General features: G+C 39.2%; 2 protein-coding genes across 6 annotated transcripts in view; one reads left to right on the top strand and one right to left on the bottom strand.

Moving 5' to 3' along the window:
• LOC125457595 (bcl-2-related ovarian killer protein-like) overlaps window positions 1-4,988 on the top strand; it is a 33,598-nt gene extending 28,610 nt beyond the window's left edge. The window contains exon 5 of the mRNA XM_048542035.2: window positions 3,490-4,988. Coding sequence (XP_048397992.1) covers window positions 3,490-3,615 — 126 coding nt within the window. The 3' untranslated portion in view covers window positions 3,616-4,988. The remainder of the gene's footprint in view (window positions 1-3,489) is intronic.
• A 581-nt stretch (window positions 4,989-5,569) lies between these two features.
• The window catches only part of thap4 (THAP domain containing 4), a 60,991-nt gene continuing 41,111 nt past the window's right edge, over window positions 5,570-25,449 (bottom strand). For all 5 annotated transcript variants that reach the window (XM_048542030.2, XM_059650950.1, XM_048542032.2 and 2 more), the window contains one exon: window positions 5,570-8,245. In XM_048542030.2, the coding sequence (XP_048397987.1) occupies window positions 8,129-8,245 (117 nt within the window). In that variant the 3' untranslated portion in view covers window positions 5,570-8,128. The remainder of the gene's footprint in view (window positions 8,246-25,449) is intronic.

The raw sequence follows: 25,449 nt of genomic DNA, 5'->3' as shown, positions 1-25,449 counted from the left end.
CATTTTCATTACCTCCTCCATGCCAACAAGAACTGTTTCTAAAGGCCTGCTTCCCTTCACCTCACCATTGGCAGTCAAGCCTTCATTTGCCTTACTCCAAAACACTGGAATTCCGTCCTTAAATATCTGTCTCTCTCTCCTCCTTTTAAACCCTTACTTAAAATCAAAAGCTTTGGCAAAGGAAGTTAACAAGAACATCAATTTGATACGTTAATGACTTAGATGAAGGAACTGAGCATTCTGGCTAAGTTTGCAGACGATACAAAGATAGGTGGAGGGACAGGTAGTGTGGAGGAGGCGGGGAGACTGCAGAAGGATTTGGACAGGTTAAGACAGTGCGCAAAGAAGTGGCAGATGGAGTACAATGTTGGAAAGTGTGAGGTCATGCACACTGGCAAGAAGAATAGAGGCATAGACTATTTTCTAAATGGGGAGAAAATTCAGAAAGCTGAAGTGCAAAGAGACTTGGGAGTTCTAGTCCAGGATTCTGTCAAGGTGAACTTGCAGGTTGAGTCAGTAGTCAGGAAGGCAAATGCAATGTTGGCATTTACTTTGAGAGGACTTGAATATAAAAGCAGGGATATACTGCTGAGGCTTTGGTCAGGCCACATTTGGAGTATTGTGTGCAGTTTTGAGCCCCATATCAAGGATGTACTGGCCCTGGAGCAGGTTCAGATGAGGCTGCAGGAGAATGGTCCCAGGAATGGAAAGCTTAACATATGAGGAATGTTTGAGGACTCTCAGACTGAGGGGGAATGAGAGAAGGATGAGGGAGAATCTAATTGAAACTTACGGAGTACTGAATGGCCTGGACAGAGTGGATGTTGGGAAGGTGCTTCCAGTGGTAGTAGAGACTAGGACCTGAGGGGACAGCCTTAGAGTTAAGGGAAGACCTTTTAGAGCAGAGATAAGGAGAAATTTCAGCCAGAGTGGTGAATCTATGAAATTCACTGCCACAGAAGGTCATTGAGTACATGTAAGACTGAAATAGGTAGGTGCTTGATGATCAAGGGTTATGGGGAGAAAGTAGGAGAATGGGGTTGAAGAACTTATCAGCCATGATTGAATGGTAGAGTAGACCTGATGGGCCGAATGGCCTAATTTCTGCTCCTATGTCTTATGGTCTTAAATGACGTACAGTTCTGATTAGGCCTGAAGATGGGAAAATTTTTGAAACCAGCAGAGGATAACTACAGGATTGATAAAGAAATAAACATTAGATTTTGAGAGAAAATTAGCAAGGGATATTGAAACAAAATCTTAACTTCTAAAGGTAGAGTAGCGACAGTGAAACTTAGTTCCTGAGAGGTTGAGATTAAGGAAAAACAAAAAACAAAAACATGAGTGAAACTTTAAACAAGTATTTTGTATGTTTTTATAGCAAAAAAAAACAAATCCCAAGAACAGTAGGAAAGCAGCAGAGAAATGGGGGAGATTAACTTGAACAATCACAGACAAGTGGAAAACAAACTGGGAAAATTAATGGAACTAGAGTCTAACAAGGCCCGGGATGTCCTGGGCTACACCTAAAAGAAATAGCTGCAGTTTTAGTAGATGCTTTGGTTGAAATCTTCCAAAATTTCCCAGATGCTGCAACAGTCCCTGCAGATTGCAAAGCCCTAAAAGTAATACCTCTTCAAAAAGGGAGCCAGGAAGCTATGGATCAACTGGATTAGCATCTGTCATTGAGAATATGCTAGAATCTATTGTTAAGGAGGTAATAGCAGGACATTTAGTAAATAATATAATCAGGCAGTATCAATGTGTTTTGGTGTTTTAATTGAGAATATAGCACACATGGTAGATAAAGGGGAACCAGTAGATGTAGTGTATTTAGATTTCCAAAAGGCCAGCATTAAAGTGCAACTTCTTTTCAAGACTTAGATCTCATGGTGTTAAGGGTGATGTATTCGTATAAATACAGGATTGGCTGACCAACAGGAAACAACACTGAGATAAATGGATAATTTTCCAGTTGGCAATCTGCATCTGATTGAGGGCCAAAGTGATTATTGCTAACAGCTCAACTATTTATGATCTGTGTTGACTTGGATAAAGGGACTGACTGTTCTGCAGCTAAATGTGCTAATGACACAAAGATGGATAAGAAAGTAAGTTTAAAGGAGGCTACAAAGAGCTTGCAAAGAAATACAGATAAGCTCAGTGACTTGGAGAAAGCTTTGGCAGATGGAATATAATTTGGGAAAGTGTGAGATCTGCACTTTATTAGGAAGAAAAGAAAAAGAATGATTTAAATGGAGAGAGACTAAATTTCTGCAATACAGAGGGATCTGGATGTCTTTGTACATGAATCACATAAAGCTACGCAGACACGGTAAATAATTAGGAAAACAACTGGAATGTTGGCCTCAAATACAAGGGGAATGGAGCATAAAGTGTGAAGTTTAGTGAGCCCCATCTAGAATACTATGTACATTTTTTGTTGTTCTTACTTTAATTGAAGCAGTTCCAAGAAGGTTCACTTGGCTGACTCCTGGAATGAAGGGATTGGTTGAGCAGATTCAATCTATACTCACCAGAGTTTACAAGAATGAGAGATGGTCTTCTTGAAACATACAAAATTCTGAGGGGCCTTAATAGTGTAGTTGCTGACAGTACCCTGAGAGGTTTCCTTTAATGAGAGAATCTAAAATTTGGGGGCTTGTCACAAAAGTAAGGAATCTCCAATTTAGACTGAGGTGAGTAAAAGGTAAAGATAAAATCACAATAGTCTCACCGTGCCTCAGGTGAGGGAGAAGTTGAGAAAGAGAATCCTTCTTGGTAACCTCAGCTGGTGCAGGAATTGACATCATGCTTTTTGGCTTCCTGCTAAATTACAAACCAACTGTCCACCCAACTAAGCTAAGCTAGCACACCTCCTCCCCGTTCAGTTAGCATGCTCACTGACCTACACTAGCTTCTAGTCTGGCAATGCCTCAGTTCAAGAACTGCTTGTTTTCAATGGTCACATGATTTTGCTGCTTCCTGTAACATCCTGGAGCCCTACAATTGTCTGAAATTTCTGTTCACCTCCTGATCTCTCAGGCTTCTCCAATTTTAAACATTGCACTATAGCAGCCCTATCCTCAAATGACAGGGACATGATCTCTGGAGTTCTATTCTTAAATCGCTCACCTCTCCATTCTGCTTTTAAACATTGTTTAAAACCAACCAAAGTCTTTGGTTACTTTTGTGATTAAAAATATGGATTTCTCAAAGAACTTTGGAGCATTTCATTTTGTTTATGGATTGTGAGTTATTGTTCAGCATTAACAGAAAGCTATGGTATGGTGTAGAATTCAGTATGTGTAAACCTGTGCAATTCCTTGTACTCATCTCATGATTATTTTATGTCATTTAACAGCTGGTGTCAACTGATGCTTAAGCACAAGGGTTTAGTTTTATTTCTAACCTGTGTAACATGATACCGAATAAATAGTATTCAGCAGTCAGCTGGTGTTTAATAATTCTCATTTGTTCTGATTCTAGGCTGACATTACAAAATCCGTGGTTAACAATGATTCCAGTATCCGGGATCATTGGCTTGTCTCCTTCCTCTGCACCTGTGGACACTTCCTCAAAGCAATCTTCTTTTTCTTTCTGCGGGAGCGATGATTCTAGCTGGGACAAGGCCACCGTTTGCTGTCCTTTTCAAATGTAACACCTAATTAATAACACACCTGAATTAGCAGTAGCAATTGGAAGCAAATTCTACACTTGGCAGAATGGAACATGAATCCTTTCAGTCCTTGGCTGAACAGGGAACATGTAAATAATACAGTGGAAACTTTTACATCAGAATTCTACTGACATTTTAATCAACGGTTTTAATTTCTAAATGCGTAAAGTTTGATCTCAGAGATGTTAATAGTTTAACGCAGCTGTGCCAGCTGGTCTGCAAGTGAACCATTTCGTTTTAAAGGGGTGGCTACTTTGAAGAATCCAAGAATGAGCAGCTGTGAATGTATGGTATCATTTCTTTTTAAGCAGTCGTTCTCATAGCTCCATCTTTGATTGTACAGACTAGCTGCACCAAACAGAAATTCAATTTGTTAACATGAAATCCAAAAAAAACTAGTCAATTAAATTTTAAGGATGAGGAGTAACCTGGGTATTTACAAACAGTTGGTTTTATTTGTATATCCATTTAATCCATTTGTACATAGAGACCTGTCCAGACTAATGATAATGATGCGGGTAATTTTTCCAGCACCAACCTTTAGTGTTCTGTCGATCTTAGTAATTTCATTGAATGGATTAATGCAATTCAAAAACTATGCTTTTATTTCCTTAACTTCCCTTCAAGGATAAATACGAATGTGACCTGGCCCAAGGGGCTCAATGTTCTTCTCGTTAAGGTTTTGCTAGAGTCACTGCCAGCAACATAGGCATCTGCAATTCCAATTCTGCACCGAACAAATGGCCTGAGGTTGCCTGGCTGGTGTCTGCTGCTCACCAGTCTCATTTATCTGAAGCCACGGTATCAGATGCTTTTCAAATAAATAATTGTTAAGACTTTCTCAAACTTCAACTCCTGACACTCTGAATTACCAGGGACCTCCTTGTCCTCAGGAATGCATGGCATTAACTAACTGAGAGAAGGTCATCAGATGAGCATGAGGTGAACAAGTTTGATCTATGCCAAAAACAAAGATTGTTTAGAACTTATAATGAAGACAGAAATAACACTCCTGAATAACAATATAACTGTTACAGATTGGGATGTATTCCAACTCTTTCAACTTTCAATTCACAGTGCCTGTTCAAAGTCTGAATTTTCCTGCCTCATGGAAAGAGGTCTGATAACAATGGGAAGTGATCCCACATTGTTATTTTCTTTCGGAGGCGAAGCTAGAACCCTGCATTGGGTGTCCAGTTACAGAGAGCATTCTTCAATAAGATAGTAATGAGTTGATGAAATAACATCACTTTTTCTTCTGTATGTAGTGAAAATAAATGAAAGTATTTTAAAACATTCCAAACCATTACTACCTTTTTGCCACTACTTAATTCTGTATTTTTCCCTGAGATGCTTCCATTTTAGTATTCTAACTTATTCAAAAGATATTAAATGAATTTGCGTTGGGAACTATGTGATGAAAAGAGCAGGTTAATTGGAAGCACCAGACCAGATGCACAGCACCATTCAGTTAACTACATCCTAAAACATACTGATGATGTAGTGACCTCAGTCAGGTCAGGTCAGCAGCAGGATTTGACGCTACTTCGCTAAAATAATAATTAGTGAACTATGCCTGTGCTGGAACCTGACCTACAACCTGCTCTCACTTTAGGTGGCTTTGCCAGTGAAAATTTTTGCCACTCTGAATTTATGTATTATGGAGTGTCACATCAGTTAGGTCTTAAAATGGTCATCACCCCTGAAAGACAAAATGTGTATTCTGTGACAACAACAAAAACAAATTGCTGGAAAAATTCAGTAGGTCTGGTATTATCTGTGGAGAAAAAGCAGAGTTAACACTTCGGGTCCAGTGACCCTTCTTCAGAACTTGTGTTTTGTTATTCTGTTAATTCTAGAAGTCAATAGGCACTTACTGTTGTCACAGGGTTGTGTTCACCTTTAAAGTAAATCAAGTTTATTTAGAAATAGGAATTTTACACGTCAATAATCATAGCAAGTTGATAGTACAAACAGGCAATAAATGTTGACCCTGCCCTCAACTCTCCATCAACAAATAAAAAAAATGAAATTAATAAAGATAGAATTAATTCACAAGAGTTTAAGCTGTTTTAATAACCTATTCCACACAGTCAGCTAATCAACAAAGCTTTTCATTCAGGTTTCTTTAGATTCCCAACTAGTTTCAAGTGCATCTGCTTGAAGTTAGGCCAGCGCTAAAGTGCTTAGTAACTGTGGTGAGGGATTAGTGAGGTAGAATATTGAATGTGTTAATTTTTGGATTAACTGGTTCAAATCCAACTCAGATAAACCTGTGAAACTGCATGAAAGCAGCATAAAACGAATATTACTTCATGGCCATACATCTCACAGTCTGAGAAAGGATGGTAAAGAGGGAAACTTGAACAAAAATGTTTCAAAAGATGAGAGTACAGACTTTCAGAGCCAGTTTATTGGTTCAAACATTTGAAGTGCCAATAAACAGATAATGTTGCACTTTGAGAGACCCCCTAGGTGAACTTGTATACTCATTACGCAGACAGCCAACATTCTTTCATCTTAAACTTGTTTACTAACCCTCCTCTAAACCACATGCACCATGTTGTACAATGGTGGAACGCACCAATAATCTTAGAAATTATATGTAGTTTACAACAGGGCTACCACAAATTGGCCAAGGAATCAGTTGCTAAACCCTTGACGATTTATTTACTTGTGAATATATGCTAGCACCAATGCAATAAAGTACTGTATTATTTGGTTTTGTGCTGACTTTATTATTGGAGTTTTAAATGATTCTCTCTTTTGAGCCCAGGAGCTTGTGCTCAAAGTAAAAGGTTAAGGATTGTCCCAAGATTGGCCATCACCAAAGACGACTTTGTCAGGCTATTAAAGTACAGGAAGAAGTTTTGGGAGATCTTGAGGTCAAAAATCCTGAGCAGGGAAGGCCATAATTTTTCAACCTGACCCTACTTAATATGGATGGTCTCTTATTACCTCCCAACATATTCATAGATCTCTGGGGTACAGAATTCCAAATATTCAGAGCTCAGAGAAGACATGAGGTGCAGTGCCTCCAAAAAGATACTGAACACATTCTGAACTCCAAGTGGATCCAAGCAAAGCTCTGCACCTGTCAAGTGCTCATTTGAATTCTATTTCCTTTAGGAGGCCAACACTGCATGAGCTGTTCTTATTATTTCTTATACACAGCTTCTAATGATTTGTATAGTGTTTCTAAAGCACCTTACTACTTTCACTGTCTATGCTCTGACTTCTACAGCTTCTTCATCAGCTATTGCAGGGTTTTCCAAGAGGTCAGCACTGGACTATTATTCTGTTCAGTGGTCCACACATTTCTACAATCAGACGGGCCACTGGTGGATTGTCCCATGAAATGTTATTGCATTCAGGAGACAAAAAGTAAATCTCTAATGGACATTTATTTACACATTAGAGGGAGAAATTTGTTATTTTGCTTAAGGTTCACAGTTTAATGCTTATCCTCTTTAACAATGGGATCAAAAGCTTACAAATCACACTATTCATGGACATTATAAATATATATAAGATCACGATCTAGCCAGCATTACTAAACCAATGTCCTGGAACTCCCTCCTACCATAAGGGCTGCATATGTTCCTGAGAAAGGTCTGCCACACAAACTAAGCATTAAATAAAGCTTGACATCGCTATATCCATTCCATTAACATATTAAAAAAACAAATTTATTGTACAAGTCAAATAAGGCATTAGTCTTCATTATCAATTTTCAAGTTTCACAACAGCTGATGTATCATTTGGGTGGGTTTCTCAAAAATCCTTCTCAGGACGTTTCCATGAAAGAATATTTAAAAGTTAGGTACTACAAAGCATAGTGGTGAAAACTCTGGGGTAGTTATAGCATATGCTTTTCTGGAGAAATCAGTTAGTTCCTGTCAAGGCTAATCAATTCCGGTCACATACCTCTGAGGAGCTGACTGGAGTACGCTGAGTTCCAGGACATGGTTACTCACTGCTCCTTCAGCTGGAGATGCTGCCTAAGACAAGACGACAGATCCAAGTTCCAGTTTAAAAAAAAATTGGAGATCAGGCCTAAACTAATTTAATAGAGGATGACGTCTGGTAGGCATTCCTGAATTATTTATTTAATTTTTTTCTTTAAATGACTGAACAAAAGAAACAGGAATCTTGTTCAACTAGGGGGCAAAGCAAAAATCACATTTCAGAAAGCTTACCTAATTATCCTAACATCCTACAAAATCAACTGCATGGAAGCATCAATAAACCTCCAAAGTACCCAGTAACAATGATTCACAATTAAAATAGTGCACCTTTCATACAATAAACTATCAAAAGCTAAAATTAAAAGCTCCAGCTTCTAAAATCTTCAGGTTTATCACAAGGAGGCTGCAGTGTAAATGGTGAGCATGTAGAACAGTCAGTGCATTTAGAGACTGGAGCGAAAATCTGTACGTGAATGGACTGCTATGAAGTCCGTGTGTAGGTTATGTGAAGATGCTGCAATAGAGGCTGTTCAGAAGTTGCCATAAAAACGGTTTGCTCCAAGTTCCCTTCTTCTGTAAGTCTGAATGTCCGTGTAATCTGAAAGTAAAGAAACAAATTGTGTCTTTGTTTTCATGAAGTATCATTCTCAAAGAGTAAAGAACATTCCACGCTTACTGTAATACTGTCCACAGGAACTATTTAGCTAATGTGAGACTTGGTTCAGCTGGTAAGGACTTTGATGACAGTCCAAGATCATCGAGTCTTGTTCCAGTACTTGAATACATAGTCTAACTTGGCTAAACAGAAAAGTTAAATATTTTTAGTTTTGATGTTAAGCTGACTGGGAGGGTACGCTGTAAACAGGATGCAGAGAAGGGTCTGTGTGAGGTCATAGAATCCATGCAGTATGGAAGTAGGCCATTTGACCCATCGAGTCTACACTGACCCTCTGAAGAGAATACCACCCAGACCCACCCATGTTACCCTGCATTCCCCATGGCTACTCCACCTAGCCTGCACATGCCTGGGAACTATGGGCAATTTAGCATGGCCAATCCACCTAACCTGAACATCTTTTTGGATTGTGGGAGGAATCCACAGCACCCAGAGGAAAACCATGCAGACTGCACACAAAGTCACCTGAGGGTGGAATTGACCCTGGGTCCCTGGGACTGAGACAGCAGAGCTAACCACTATGCTGCCCTGCCAGACAAGGTAAGAGGACAAATGCATGGCATACACAGCACAATGTTAATAAATGTGAGGTTATCCGCTTTGGAAGCAAAAACAGGAAGGCAGATTATTATCTCAACAGCGACAGATTGGAGAAGGAAGAAGTGCAACGAGACCTGTGCCATTTTACACCAGTCACTGAAAGTAAGTATGCAGATGCAGCACGTGAGAAAAGGTAAATGGTTTGTTGGCCTTCACAGTGAAAGGATTCGAATACAGGAGTAGACTGCACAAGACATTGGTGAGACCACACCTGTAGTATTGTGTGCAGTAGTCTGCCTATCTAACAAAGGCGGTTCTGGATATGGAGAGAGTGCAAAGAAGGTTTACCAGGCTGATTGTGGGGATGGGGATGGGTGGGAACTGACATTAGGGAAATACTGGTTCGCTTAGAACTACATTCATTAGAATTTAGAAGATGATCTCATGTAAACCTGTAAAATTTTCACAGAATTAGACAGGATATGTACAGGAAGGATATTCTAATAACCAGGGCGAGGGATCACCATATAAAGGAAAAGGCCAAGCGTTTTAAGACTGAGGCAAGGAGAAATTTCTTCATGCAGAGGCTGGTGGGCCAGTGGAATTCACTGCCCAGAAAAAAATTTAAAAAAAGACTTTGAAGAAAGACGTAGATATAGATTTTAGGACTAAAAGGATCAAAGAGGCTGAGGTGAAAGTAGGAACAGGGTACTGACCTGATCAGCCACGATCATACTGAATGGTGAAGCAGAAGGGCCAAATGGCCTACTCCTATCTTCTATGTTTCTATTAAACAAAGACCCTAAACGGCTACTTCTGTGATTCAGACGGGCACTAATTTATTTCACAACAATACTGCAATGGGAGGCAAGAGTTCTCCCAGTGCCCCAAGCAACAATTCATCCTCAGCCAACACAATCACTAAAAAGATTAAATGGCTATTCATCCAATGGTGGTAAATATTTTAGGCCTTTTATCTGCTCAGCGCAGAACCGTTGCAAAGTTATTCAAAATACAAAGGGTTAACATTACATACTGCACAGCCTTGTGCTTGAATAATTTTCAGTCAATGCACTCAGAATGGAGTTCAGCTGAACAAGCAGCACAAGAAGAAAAGCTTCTCATTCAAGCTGGTCATTTTGCTTAGCACTACACAATACCAAAAGAATAGGAACAGTGGGCTAGTCAATCTATCAAGACCATTCCACCATTCAAGAAGATCTCAGCTGACCTTATTGGCTGAACATCACTTTCCTTTTAATACAGACATACAAGATGATCAGAGGATTAGATAGGGTGGACAGTGAAAGCCTTTTTCCTCAGATGGTGATGGCTAGCATGAGGGGACATAGCTTCAAATTGAGGGGTGATAGATATAGGACAGATGTCAGAGGTAGGTTCTTTAATCGGAGAGTAGTAAGGGTGTGGAATGCCCTGCCTGCAACCGTAGTAGACTTGCCAACTTTAAGGGCATTTAAAGGTCATTGGATAAAGATATGGATGATAAGGGAATAGTGTTGGTTAGATGGGCTTCAGATTGGTTTCACAGGTCAGCGCAACATCGAGGGCCAAAGGGCCTGTACTGCGCTGTAATGTTCTATGTTCTATGATTACTGTAGTAAGTCAAAACTATAATTCAGCCTTATTTATATTCAATGACCCTGCCTCCATTCTGGGTGGGGGAAAAGCTTTCCAAAGAGTAACAGCCTTCAGAAGAAATTTCTCTTCATCTTTTCTGAAGAAATCCTTAATTTTGAAAGTGAGGCCTTGAGGTCTAGATTCTGCCTCAAGAGGAATCATGGTCTTAATACCTACCCATCTCATAAAATTAAATGTTGCAGTAAGGTCACTTCTGGTTCTTCTAAATTCTAATAAACTTAATCCCAACCTGTTCAATCTTTTCCATAAAGACGATCATAAAAACAGAATTTATTATTCACTCACATGTGGGTATCACTGGCTACACCAACACTTAGTGCCCATCCCAGTGGGCAGTCAAGAGTCAACCACATTGCTGTGGTTCTGCAGTCCTATGTAGGCCAGACCAGGAAAGGATGACAGTCTACTTTCCTAAATGACTTTAGGGAACCAGATGAGTTTTGCTCAGCAATCAATGATCATCGTTAGACTCTCAATTCCAGATTTTCATTGAATTCAAATTCCACCACTGGCTGTGGTAGTATTCGAACCTGGGTTCCCGGAACATTGTCTGGGTGTCTTAACAAATAATCTTGTGCTACAATCATTGGTCAAATGCACCCCCTAAGTTAAAGGCAGTGGGCTATTTGGCTCTTTGAGTCTGCTCTGCGATTCAATATGATCATGGCTGATATCTAACTCATTGCGTTGGTTCCACTTTCTCCCCATACCCTTTGATACCTCTGGCCACAACAACCATATCTAATTCCTTCTTGAAAACATTCAATGTTTTGGCCTCAATCACATCCTATGGCACAGAATTCCACAGGTTTACCACACTCTGGATGAGAAGATTTCTCATTATCTCAGTCCGAAATGGCCAACTCTGAATTCCCCACACCCCCCTTCTTCTAACTTGCAGTGAATATTGTCCAGTCCAAATCCAATTTCTATGTATAGGTCAGTCCAGTCATCCCAGGAATCAGCCTATTAAAAATTCTCTGAAATATTTCCAATGCAAGTATATTTCGAAGGAGACCAAAATATGTTCACAGCATTCTAGGTGTGGCATCACTTGTACAGGTCAAGCAAGACTTCCTTATTTTCATACTTCATCCCCCGCCAATGAAGGCCACTCAGCTTCCCTTCCAAATTGCATAATGTACCTGCATGCTAACCTTTTCTGATCCATGTAAATGGACAACTAGATTCCATTATACTGCAGTATTCTACAAACTCCCTTCACTTAAATAATATTCTGCTTCTATTCTTCATACCAAGTGGACAACTTCACACTTTCCAAAATTATACACCATCTGTGAATTTTTTTGCTCATTCACTAAACTTGCCCATGTTCCTTTACACTCATTGCATTATCCTTAAAGTTTGCTTTCTCGTCCATGTCTCACTTTCATTCATATTTTTGTGAACTGAAATGGGAAGAGATCTGGTTTAAAACAAAGGTTTCTGAAGGATTACTACAACTTTTGAAAGCAAGTAACCTTACACACATTGTAAGCGCTGATTACATAAGAGACCGGTTCAAGCAGTAGTTGACAGTTTGCAGAGGAGCTGCAATCAAGGACTGTGTACAAGTAGAGATTCTACCAGCAATAAGTAGCTGATTAGTCTGGGGACCAGTGACATTACTGATGATAAAAAGCTTCTGCCTGCCAACAACCTTGTGACTGGTTCCCAGGAAACTGGGCTGCTTGGGGTTATGAAGAAAGGGAGGTGTCCAATAGGCTCAGGAGTTGTCTTTGTTCTCAGCAGTAGAAATGACCTTAAACCCAAAGAAAGCCAGTTTACTTTTTCTTCAGCAGTCGCTTTAAGCTGCAACTTCTATAAGTCAGAGACCCATTGTAAGTGTGAACTAGTCACCCTGTGCCTCCTATAAAAAGTGAAAGCATCTGGAGAAGGGAGGTTGAGAAGCAGCGCTCTGATCAGTACATGAATTCTTAGCAAATCTTGTGAACAGAAAACACTGAGCTGCTTTCCTAGTCTTTCTCTTCACCCATAACACCCGTTTTTTATCCTGTTGTGCATGCATGCGTGTCAGGAGGTATTTATAAGGGAGTTTAAGGGGTTACAAGTTTAATTGGTAGGAGTTTTATGCTGATTGTTCATAATTGTTTACTTGCAGCTAGAATAAATTCATTTGCAATAAATAGTAATTCCTGTTAAGTACAGAAACCTAGCTCCGTGTTTTCTGTCAACATGTCCAAAAGTCAGGTAAATTGGGGAAATTCTGCGTACTTTTAAAAATCTAACTTTTTTTATGGATCTGGAAATAACAGGGCTTGATTTCCAACACGCTATCCCAAGTGGGCTATTGTCAACACTCAAGATTCCAGGACTGATCCCTGCTATTCACTGGTTACTGTTTGCCAAGCAAAAATGCTCTATCCACATTAATCTACCAAATCACAACAACAATCAGCAGTAGGAGAAAGGTCAAAAGAAAAGTGGTGAAGTTACAATCCTATGAGCAGTCAGTCTAGTGAGACAGGGATACTGAGGGGAATAAAGAACTCACAGAATGGTCCAGGATTACGCATGTTAGTTATTAAGATAAACTAAGAACACTGGGAGTCCACACTTTGGAGAAGCACAGACAGACATCTGATGGAGGTCTAAAAGAAATGGCACACAACTATTCACTGAATTCCTTTAGGCGAGAGTAGGACTGGTTCATGATTGGGGCAGACATTATCCTTATATAAAAGGTAAATAGTCATGGAACCCAAAGCCATTCATGGCAAGAATGATTCCTCACACTAAGTTTGATTATCTGGTTTCAGGTGAGATGTCAAATGTACATATTTGAGACAAGATATTACAATTGTATTTGATACGCTGGGTGGACCGTAACATGTTTACTTGTCATTATGTGCCCGTGCTGTTTCATATTACATCCTAAAAATAACATAGTCACTGCTGCAACTTAACAGAATGCAACAGTTGGTGCACAGTAAGTCCACATATAGCACAGAAGGTGGGGGGAAAATAAAATCACATGATGTTTGATGTTAAGGGATAGGAAAATGTCAAATCAGAAAACCCACTGGCTTTGACCAGTGCACCTAGGGACTTTTTACACCATCTGAGAAGTCAGAGAGGTCCTTGATTCAACAGCTCAACCAAATAACCAAATTCTGAAAACTGAGCCCACAGTATGCATTTAAATCTCTGGAGTTGGATTTGAACTCTGATCCTCCTGGGACAGAGGTACAAGCACCCTGAACCCAGGATGACAAATAAGGGCAAATTCATTAAATATCTATCTTTAGTTTCATTTTGCAATATACTTTGAAGGTCAGTGCACTTAACGATGCAACAGTAGAGTATCCTTGAGTCAACAGTGCTGAGGAGTAGCTAAAACCACAATGAGAAAAGAGCAAGCCCAAAGCTATAACTGTGCACTGGAACAATATGCAGTGCTAAGTTTCTTATCTGTCATTGTAATCAGCACCTGCTCACCTCATACGCTGAAGAAGGGCCTGCCATGTGATTAATCAACTTAAGCTAGGATGTTGCTGCTGATAACTATCTACCCGCATAACACAAAATGAAACTTAAAATTGACATTTTCCACTAGAATCACTGATATGTTTTTCCTAAACAACTGCATCGTTTTTGTTTCACAACATAGAACTAGTTGTGCAATTGACTAGAAACAGACCAATCTCCCACGTTACCCTAGTAAAACAGTTCTGTTATAGCAGGGCCATGGTAGGCTGCAGCAACATTACCAACCAGTGAGTAATACAAAGCCTTGTGTTTACGTGGTTCTTACAACTGAAGACAGTTTTTTTTAAACTATTGAACAATGTACTGAAAATGTCAAAAAAATCTACTGCAGTAATAAAAAGGAAAATAAAACAGGTGAAACTAAGTGATGAATATGAGACAACATTACTAGAACAGATTACTGAAAAATTAGGTTATGGGTTCAGGGAAGCTCAGCACAGTAATGGCTTTGGATTGGTCCAGCTGCAGCTTAACACAGACCCTGTGAGCAAAGCATGAATAGAAATTTCCAAAAGCCAGCTGCAATGTCTCACCCACTTTGTCAAAACAGCAGAACAAAAAATACATTTAGAGACACTGCAGGAAAGGATTCTAAAACAAAGGAAAGACTGAGTCCAACCAACCTGCCAGTGAAATAAAGACTGTTCATTTCTGTGCAGACAACATTGTGAGATAATTGATAGAAATCAAGAGTACACAGTCAGAACCACTCTATTTTTGTGGTCTGGACTGGTGATACTGATGTGTTTTGCCTGTTTTTTATCCTCCACACCCATAATATTTGTGACAACTGTGTATCTTTGTGATATTTGTGAATGTGTATGCATTTAGGGTTTTAAAAAAAAGCAGTTTAATAATAGTTTAGTAATTAATAACCACCTTTATCATTTTGTTAAAGTACCTGTTCTAATAAAGTTAATTTTCCTATTAACAATGAAGTCTGGTGTGTACCGCTTTAGTGTTTCAAATTGGAGCCAGTTAGTCAGGTAAATTAATATTTATGATTTAATTAGATTCATAGACATTTGTCATTACACGTGGAATAATGCAGCTCAATTAGTGCTCTCTGCCCAACTAAGTCATGACACAACACAGTTAATCGGTTTGCAAAAGAAACAGGTACTCCCTTGAGTGATTTGTGAATAAGGATAAGTATTTGGGTATCATGGTCTCGAAGATGGTTGCTGGCGAGGTTAGAGTGTGTTGGCTGGTTTGAATCAGTTTACTTTGTATGGTTGGTGATGCAGACATCACAAGGATAATACTGCAGAAACTGAGTTTGAAAATGACAAAAAGGTGTCGATCAGTTGCAGTAGTCAAGGGAGCGAAGTTGGTTAAATTCAGAGGTGAAAGTTAGATGCTCAGCACAGAATCAAAATACGGACACTGTACAGCTAACCTCAGCCAGAAAACAGGATAGAGTCAGTGGCTTGGGGCAGAGTTTCTGGTGAAGGCTGAACAGACTGGCTTCAGTCCCACCTGGGATGCTCATTCATAATGCATTCTCAATTGGTGCAAAAGGAACAGGTGAACATATACAACATCGATACTAGAAGTAAAAACAGACTTAATTATCACTGAAAGATGCATGTAATGAAAATTGTGGGTTGGAGCCAAGGCCATATTTGGAATCTTGCAGTATGTCAGAAGTGATGGCACAAGCTAAGGAGAAGATAGTAGATTTGTGGAGAGGTTGAAGAAGTAAATGAGATAGCATGTGTTACGAATCTGATGGGAAATGTGCACTGGAAATCACGTATCACTATGCCACAAGTCATAAGGCAGGTGTAAATGTTAATCTCCAAAACAGACAGTCAATCTGTTGCTTTTTAATAGTACTAAGAGAATCTCACCAGGTTTCTTGAAGAAATTATTTTTGAGTATTCTCGCAAGTAGACTTATTCTTGAAGCAAGTGTCAAGACTGGTCAACAGATAAAACATATTCTAGATTTAACTGTCTCCTTGAACCCAGACAAATGCATTCACGCAATAAAATATGATGATACAGCTCTGCAGAATTCTTTTTATCTACACGATTGATTTTTTTTAAATGAGCAAGAGGGAAATCCAACACTCCCATAGGCTAAGGGTTCAAAGCCAAAAGGTTAACGTAGAAAGACATTTCAGTCTAGCCAATTTCCTATTGATGATATTGAAATGCTGACAGCCATAGAATCAATAAAATTTTCAAGTCAGACTTGAGTTCAGATAAGTCACTCAGAAATTTTGATATTCGACATTCAGATTCTCACTATTTTATCTAAGATATCTTTTCAGCTGGACCTGCTTTAAGGTTTTTTTTGGCTTTCCAGGAGTTTGCAAAGTTTTCTGAGGACTCCCCACTCCAAGGTATCCTGGAAAAACAGGAAAACTCCAGAAGACTGTTGCTAGGCAACAGTCAGCACAGAGGACGCATTCAGTTCGTTAAGTAATTAAAGCCAAAAACCTCATCCCCTGTCTCTCTCAAAATTTTTTTTGTCTCCTTTCCAAAGTTTCTTGTAAACATGTAGCTTACAGCATTCATTCAGATATTGGCTTGATTTCCAAAACAAAAAAAATCGAATATCCTTTCAAAATCTCGGTACACTGTCTTAATCCAGAATGTGCAAACAGTTTCATATTCCACTTCTCCATGGTCCACATAAATAAATATAAATGCCTGCACCCTGGGTCCAAACTGCAACCCAAAAAGTTCAGAATTTTAGACAGTAATTCAAAGAAATACAAACTTCCAGCTGCAGTGCCAGGCCTGGCGAGAGAGACAGACATGAGCAGGGTCAAATTACAGAGAAACAGTAGGTCATTTATTCTAATGAACATGTCCTGCAAAATGTTTCCAATTAGTCCCACTCTCATCACTGTTTCCTCCCATATCTCTGGAATGTTTTCACTGCTGAATGTTTTTCCACCAACCTTACAGGCAATCTATATCAGATCCTTTACCGCATCAAATGATTCCTCGTCTCTCTTCTGTTTCTTTCCAACTACCTTAAATCCGCTTCTGGTTATGACCCTTTCCCAGTGGTGAAAGGATTTCCTTATTTATTGTACCAGGATTATGAATGCTTCTGAAGTCAAATATGAGGGGGCTTGTACACGGCGAGAATAATGCAATTTTATACAACACCAATGCTCCCTCAGGGTAAGGTCTGGTCCAGGACAGAAACAGCACAGTAGCAAAAGCTGGAAGGGGTGAAAAGCTGGAAGGCAGTACCCAAGGCTGTATACCATTGCTTCAATGACCTTCCTTTCATCGTAGTCAGAAGAAGCAACTTTTGAAACTCCACAGATGATGCAGCCCATGCTCACAGGGAGCGAGATGTGGACAAGTCAGGTTTGGGCAAGTAGTACTCATACTAAGCAAGCCCCAGGCAATGTTATCTCTGATGAGAGACAGCCACCTTCCCTTTATATTCAATATCATTACCACCACTGAATCCATCATTATGTTAGAGCTGGGGTTGGGGTTGGGAGAGAGACAGAAGAGAGAGAAGAGAGACAGAATGGAAACCATATTGCAGAAGGCACACAAACACTGTCTCCATAAATGCACTTACCAAATTTGTTACAGTCTAATAGAACTATGAGACCCCCTCCAACTACCATGCCATCCCGACGCAGCATTATATCGCCATTTGTTTGTTAGGTCAAAATCCCTGAATATCCAAGCTCAACAGCACTACATTTATCTACACATTATAAACTGGAGCAGTTGAAGAACAATAATGGCTTATGTCATGAATTAATGGGGTAGCATGTTAGAAATCAAGCCCTGCTCTTCCCAAAGTTGACACAGAAGCTCCATTTTTTTTAAAAAAAAGAAATATGCAAAATGGTCAAGCTGCCAGATTTTCAGACCCAGATTAATTAAAAGCAAGTGCCAAAGTTCTGTACTTTAATATTAATCATAGATAATTAGACTGATTAGATAATTAAGTAAACTGTACAAATCAAAACTCGACCCCTTTTAAAATCTCCCTCACACACACACTACCAGGAAAAGCAAAATACAGAGAAAACTGGAAATGTTAACAGTTCTGTGGTCTTTATTCACAAGATCTATTGGGTTGGTTCTTGCTATCTGTGGAATTCTCCTTGATCTACTTTTTTTGGATACCTCTGCTGGTTTGCCTTTTCACTTCTTATATTTCTCTGACTTTTCTAATTCAAAGTCACAACTTGCAGCATTTGCTGAAGGAAACATAAGCTGGTTTTCTTCAGGATAGAAGTGGCTTACTGTAGAGAACTAGAAGTGTGCATTTTTGGCTGCTGGAGACCTGCTGGTTTCTCGTCTGGTCTGACTAGCTTCTCTGTCTTATTCACAGCGCAAGCTAATGAGTTCTCTGACAAGCAAGCGCACAGCTGTTAGAAAGCTGTTGTGATCAATGATCAGTCCCTCGTTCACAAACCAATCAGCTTCACTTGTAAACAACCCCTCAAATGCACATTACTAGAACCCACAGAGAACGAGGTCCAAAATCTATTTGCTTTTAAAACATGCACCTATCTTTGTAAATGCTCAGTTTTCTAAACAGTTCTTTCTCATTTCAGTCCATGATTTTAAAAAGCACAGAAAATAAAAAGACATGGACTTTAGACTGACCTGTGAAAAACTGATTTATGAAGGGTCATCCCAGTGTTTTAGAACAGCTGTCTTACAGCATTAGCGCAGCAGTCCATAAGGTCTTGCTGCGGATTTTACCCACGGACAGAGAAGGGGCTTTGATGATCATGGTTGAAGCTGCTGAATCAGGAGTGATGCTGCAATGTATTAACATCATTTTGGAATATTACCAATTATTTCCTCAATCCCTTTACTGCACAGATAACCCGAAAGGCACTAATGAACAGCACTCACTGTTAAGAGACCTTGCTAAGGGTAAGTATTTTGTAAAGTAAATCATGCATTGAGGATGAGATTTCACATTAAGTGCATAAGGTGTCAGCACTTGTCAAATATTTCAAGTCCAGTCAAGACCCACTCTAAGTCTATAGGCCATGGATTAAATTCACCCAGTGCAGCTTTGAGGGAACGCTACATGATCAGATTTTAGAGAAGCGCCGTCTGTTGGGTCAGAATAACATAAGCAATCCCACTGCAATGTTTGAAGAACAGTAGAAAGTTATCTTGAGCGACACTCTCCCCCAGGTAACAGGTTAATACATCATTTATCACAATGCAGTTGAAAAACTATAATTTTGTGCAGAACTGGTGCATTTGGTTCACACAAACATAGCCAAAGTCCGCAATCCGAAAACAATTCATTGGCTATGATCTTGTGATATATTTTGAATGCCCTGGGGGAGTGGCACTCTTGAACATGAGCTTCTTTGTCTCTTACTTCACTGATCTCATTCTGATGAGAAGAAACAATGAATGAGAAAGGTCAGGCTGGACACACAGGGCAGACGTGACTTTGATTTTGTATCTGACAAGAATATTGCTGTTGATGTTGCCAGATGTTTGGGCTAGAAGGACCAATTTAGGCCGCATGTGCTCCTCAAACTGCAGGAGCATCCTTTTGGCAAGTTAGGTATATAAGTTGATAAATTGCCAATAAAAAAGGCATAAAATACGTTCACAAAATATGAGGAAAGAGATCGAAGCAAAATATTGTTCCAATTGCTCAACGTCCAGCAGTCAATATTATACTAGGTTCTAAAAGTAGTTCAGCTGTCTCAAATCAATAGTGTGTGTAGTATTTAGTGCTGTGTTACGAAGGCAAACGTTTGCATACGTAATGCTTATAGTAAAACGAACAATTCGCTAAATTCAACAATATTCTAGGAATATTGGATGACGTACAAATGCATTTTTAAGGGTAAACACCACCGCAAATATAAAACAAACCCAAAATCCAATAAGGAATTCAGGAAAAGTCTTTTTACTCAGGGGTCAGTATGTGGAAGTTGCTGTTACATTTAGCAATGGTGGCAAAGAGCACATAAGAACAGGATGAGGCCATTCAGTCTGTCAAGCCTGCCCTACCATTTAATATGATCACTGCTGAACATTTCAATGTCTTTTGCCCATTCCATCCCCATAACCCTGTACACCACTGGTAATTAGAAATCTATCTATCTCTATTTTAAACATTCTCTAAGACTGACCCTCCACAGCCCTCTGTGGTAGAGAATTTCAAAGGTTCGCAACACAAGTAAAACCATTTCTCCTCATATTATATCTATGTACAGCTCCCTTATTTCCAAATAATGTCCCCAAATGGGGGAAACATCATAACTGCATTTATCCTTTTACATATTTTGTAGGTTTTAATGAGATAACCTCTTTTTTTTGAAGCTCTGGGCTTTAGCTTCGTACAATTTGCAAACTTGGAAATGTCTATATATATAGTGAACAGCAGGACCCAAGTACTTGTCCTTATGGTATCCCACTAGTCACAGCCTGCTAAAGCCAGAATGACCTGTTTATTCCTTCTGTTTTCTGTTAACCAAATCATTAATCCATGCCAGTATATTGCCTCCTATCCTATATGCTTTAATTTTTCTAACCAGCCTCCCATTGCGGGCTTTATCAAAAACTTTCTGAAAATATAAATATACCATATCCAGCAACTCTCCTTTAACAATATTGTTAGTAACATACACAAAATCTCCAACAGTTCATCAAAGATAATCTACCATTTACACATCCATGGCTGACTATGCCCAGTCAAATCATTATCAACCAAGTGTCTATTTATTCCCACTTTCATAATAGATTTGGTCATTTTCCCTCTCACCAATCTAATATGGTTTATAGTTTCCTGCTTTCTCCCTCAATCCCTTCTTAAATAGTGCAGTGACATTTACCCCTTTCCATTCTACAGGAATCATTCCAGAATCTATAGAATTTTGGAAGACAATCACCAATGCATCGCCTTTCTCTCTGATCACCTCATTCAATTCTCTGGGATGAAGATAATTGGATCCTGAGCATTTATGCTTTCCAGCCTCATTATTCTCTCCATTACAATCTTCTTGTCAGTGCTAATTTCCTCAAACTCCTCATTCCCCTTAGTCACTGGGAGATTGTTTGTGTCTTCTGCAGTGAAAACAGACACAAATTTAAATGTGAGAGAGATAAGTGGTGGTGAAAGAATCATAAGGATAGGTGCTAATGTGAGATGAAGCAAGATGGAAGAAAGTTCACAAAACCATAATGTGTAGGAACAGTAGGCCATTCAGCCCAGCAAATCATGATTTAATAATCCTAAACTCCACTTTTCTGCCTTTTCCCTAAAACCCTCGATTGCCTTACTATCTATCTCAGCCTTGAATATACTTAATGACCCAGACTCAAGAGTCATTTACAGTAAACTGTTTCCACAGACCTCAAATGAAGACATTCCTCATCTGTCTTAGATACATTCTCTGGTATTATGCCCTCTGGTCCTAAACACTCCTATAAGAGAAAACGACCTCTCTGCATCTACACTGTCAAACCACCCAAAGAACCTTGTCTATTTCAATATGGTCACATTTCATTTTCTCAATTCCAATGCATGCAGCTCAATGTACTCAACTTACCCTCAAAAGACAGCCATACCTGAGTAACAAGCCCGTAAACCTTCACTAGACTGCCTCCAATGCCAGTATATCTCTTCTTAGATAAGAGGCCCAAACTGTTCACAGTATTCCAGTTGTGTTCTGACTAGTGTCTTATATAGTTTGAGCAAAACCACCCTACTTTTACACTCCTTTCCCTTTGAAATAAAGGTCAATGTTTCATTTGCCTTGGTTATTAGCCACTGAACTTGAATGCTAGCTTTCTGTGATACATGCACAAGGAATTCCACATTCTTCTTTTATGTTGCTTTCTGCAGACTTTCTCCATTTAAATGATAATCAGCTCCTTTACTCTTTCTTCCAAAGTGTATAATCACACACTTCTCTACATTATAATCCATCTGTAAAGTTTCTGCCCACTCACTTACATCCCTCATGTGGAACATAAATACTGGCCTAGGCCTGTTGAGTTGAATCGCTTGCTTCTATGCCATATAAATATAATAACCTTTCTGTACATGTACTCCTTGGTTTGGATATTCTTTTGAATTGCTTGAAAGTTCTGCATTTCGACTGCAGCACAGGCAAAAGGGAGGAACTTGTACAAAAAAAAGTGATTTTTATCAGCATCTCTAACAGTACTGTCAGCAGAAGGAAGTGGCTAAGTGGCTAAGCTAAGAGGGATGGCTTAACAGTAATAACTCAAGGTACAACTGTTTGAGTATGAGCAGCTGCAAGAGTCTAGGTTGAGACAGATGGTTAGAGAGTAAAAGTGCAGTTAAAACAGACCTCGCATCAGAAAGAGTCCACTCCCAATTGTGCTTTTTAAGTATTAGGCAATAAATGTTAACAGGGTACCTAATGCCATATGTTGGTTTTCACTTTGTGTGTGAAACAGCCTTTTGAAAAGTCGAGCTGATATTGTCACAAGGGAGAATGGTATCTGAGAACCCAATGATTTATGCAAGCAACTACATCTCCTTAACCAACACAAAGTTAGACTGCAAAATTAACAGCGCAAGCACAGGAAACATAAATTACAATAAGAGAACACAAAACCAAATCAGGTACAAAAGGAGAAAGAGAGAGAGAAGAAAACAGATTGAGAGAAAGAGATGGAAAGGGAGAAAAACCAAACATTTAAACCATAATAATTGAAAAATCTGAGTACTGACGTGTGAATACGACTTTTGTTTAGCTAATGGTTATGTATAGCTAATGGAATTAAGATAGATAATTTGACTTCAACTGGAACTTTTACTCCAAATCCATTTTATCTTCACTTTCTTGTAGAGCTAACAGGATTATTCTTTTTAAAGGTATCTTCAGATAAAATCAAGGTTTGAGACAGCAACAGCAAACTGAATTGTGTAACATTGATTTCCCACAGTCATTCTTCTACAGCTGCTATCCTCTTGGCCTATCGGAGGTCAGTATAGAAAAGACAGGTTGGGCTTAAAATGTGTGTTGACTGCCACATACTTGTTTTCATAATCAATCTCCAGTACATTTTTCAATGAGTGAAACAATAAATATTGAGTATCTTTTCAGTTCTTCAAATAATGGATGATCTGTAATTCATGCAATTGTCAGCTTCCTGTAATTACACATCATTTTTATTCTGTCATGTCATTTCCATCTTTCACAGAGGTCCTTGAGGTGTTACTATCGCCTGTAGTAGCTGCGACGCAACAATATTTGCCAGCACTGAGAATAGGCCACTGACCCTGCTTGAGTTTCAGTTCTAAACACAACCCTGCAAATTACAGATGAGCTTAGATACAGCCTCAGCTTTCATCCATTTTTGTTCCAAGGTTTGACCATGCTACGAACAATCTTTTTCCACTGAGTTCTATTCTCTTCTGCCTCTCACATAGAAAGGACAGTCCACATTTTGATATTGTGCACCCGTGTCATTTTGAGTTTTCCTTGTGTACATTATCCAGGTGTTGCATCTTGCACAATTTGTTTCTCAAAGCATTTCCCTCCTCCTTGCATCAGATGCCCAAAACATTTGCCTTCTCCTGACATCACTATCTGAAGCAAATTTCTTTTAAGACCAGCATTCTGAGAAACCTGTTAAGTTTTCCGCCCATGACACATGCAAATAGCCCTTTCAGCTCAAATGCTGTTATTGAAGCCAGTTCACACATCATGGTCCAGCTTTCTCAACTGCATAGTGTTACCGGCCACGTAAGGATGTTCAGAAGACAAACCTCCATAGTTTTCAATAAGTTCACAATGCCATCATTCTGTTTTAGAATAAATCAAGAGAAATTGTTTCTTCTGGCTAAACCAGAAGATCAATAACGACAAGAAACAGATTTTAAGAAGATTGGAAAACAAAACAGTTTACATAAGAAAAAATATTTCTGTTCAATGATTTTGGATTAGGATTTGGAATGCATTGCTCTTTACAGACACAGATTCCAGAATAACTTCAAAAAGGAACTGGATAAATACATAAAAAGCATAAGAACTTGCAGAGACAGGCTGAAAGAGTAGTGGATTGGAACAAATCGGACTGCTCTTTCCAAGAGTCAATGCTGACTTACAGAATAGCTCAAAATGGCCTGCTGTGCTATACTATTCTGTGATATTTCTAGAAATTAACACTTGAATGAAAAGAACTTCACCCTTTTAAGAATTAATGCTCAGTGCCAGTTGCAGCAATGAATACCTCTTGTTAAAAGGGTACTTTTACTCAAGATAACAAGACTTAATCTCTGGCAGGTTTAGTTCTACTAACCATGCAAAAACACCACTTGGTGCAATTCTGTGCATTTCAATGATGTGAACATGACAACATTTCAAACAGAACCCATTAGACATTGCCATCTGACTCCATTGACTGAAACAACCATACCATTTATGCTGAAATAATTTTGGTTGCCAGTAGTCTCATGGTCTTAGCAACAAAATCTGGACTATTGCATTTTGGGAAAAAAGGACACATGCACATTACTGAATAACTTCAACATGAAACACATTGTGCAGTTGTGCTGGTCAGCAGGCATTTGCACTGATTCTAATACGTCAGAATAGTGCTTTGCTCCTAAACCATACATTAGTTCATCATTTTCCTTGCAGTATGATCCATGTAAGTAGATTTGCTGGTGAAAACTGTCTGTTTCATTGATTAACCTCAGGAAAATCAGAGCAGTGGTGCAACAATCTCCTCAAATTAGCATGTGAATTCTGGTGCAGTGACAAATTACACGTAACCTGAATAAAGCCTCTGTTTCAGAGCTGGGCAGCTGACCTTAAACTAGGACAGCAGTATTTGGAGACACAAGACTCCACAAATAGCCTGGAAATGGGTAGGGCAGACACTAACCAAATCTCCTCTAATTAATAACCAAACTCTGGCTAAGTGCATTTACGTGAAGACAGGATCAGTCTTGGCTGGCATACCCTTCATGTTTATAGAGTTTGTCAACTTTGAGCCATTAGGATCACTAACGTTCTCAATCTGTTAATCTAGCTGATCTCAATCAGGAATAGAATAGGAAAAGTGAGATTTGTGCTTATATTTGCTTTGAAATGATTCCAAGTGCATGACTGACTCTTGATCAGTAGGGTAACAAAAGATCATCTGGAAATGGCAGGAAAGTGGACACGAGGAATCAGAACAGCCAAGATCATCATGAATGGCAAACAGCCTCCTGTTCCCATTTCTTATGGTTTTGATGCATACACAGTTCCTTGTTTATCACTGAACTGTCTGTACAGAACAGCAGCAATGTTCTGCTCCACTAAGAGCTCCTGGGCCCACAATCCTTCGAGAACTGGACATTAGCTTGGAGGTTCTCTATTCTCTAGTCAATCTGCTAGTCGATTTCATCAAATCATTGGATCTTGGACCTTTACTTCAGACAAAAATCTGTCTCTGGGCTTCAAAAGGAGA

This window comes from Stegostoma tigrinum, chromosome 14 (assembly GCF_030684315.1).
Source record: "Stegostoma tigrinum isolate sSteTig4 chromosome 14, sSteTig4.hap1, whole genome shotgun sequence".
Classification (NCBI taxonomy): domain Eukaryota; kingdom Metazoa; phylum Chordata; class Chondrichthyes; order Orectolobiformes; family Stegostomatidae; genus Stegostoma; species Stegostoma tigrinum.
Note: the sequence above shows the minus strand (reverse complement) of the source record. Positions and strands in the feature narration are given on the sequence as shown.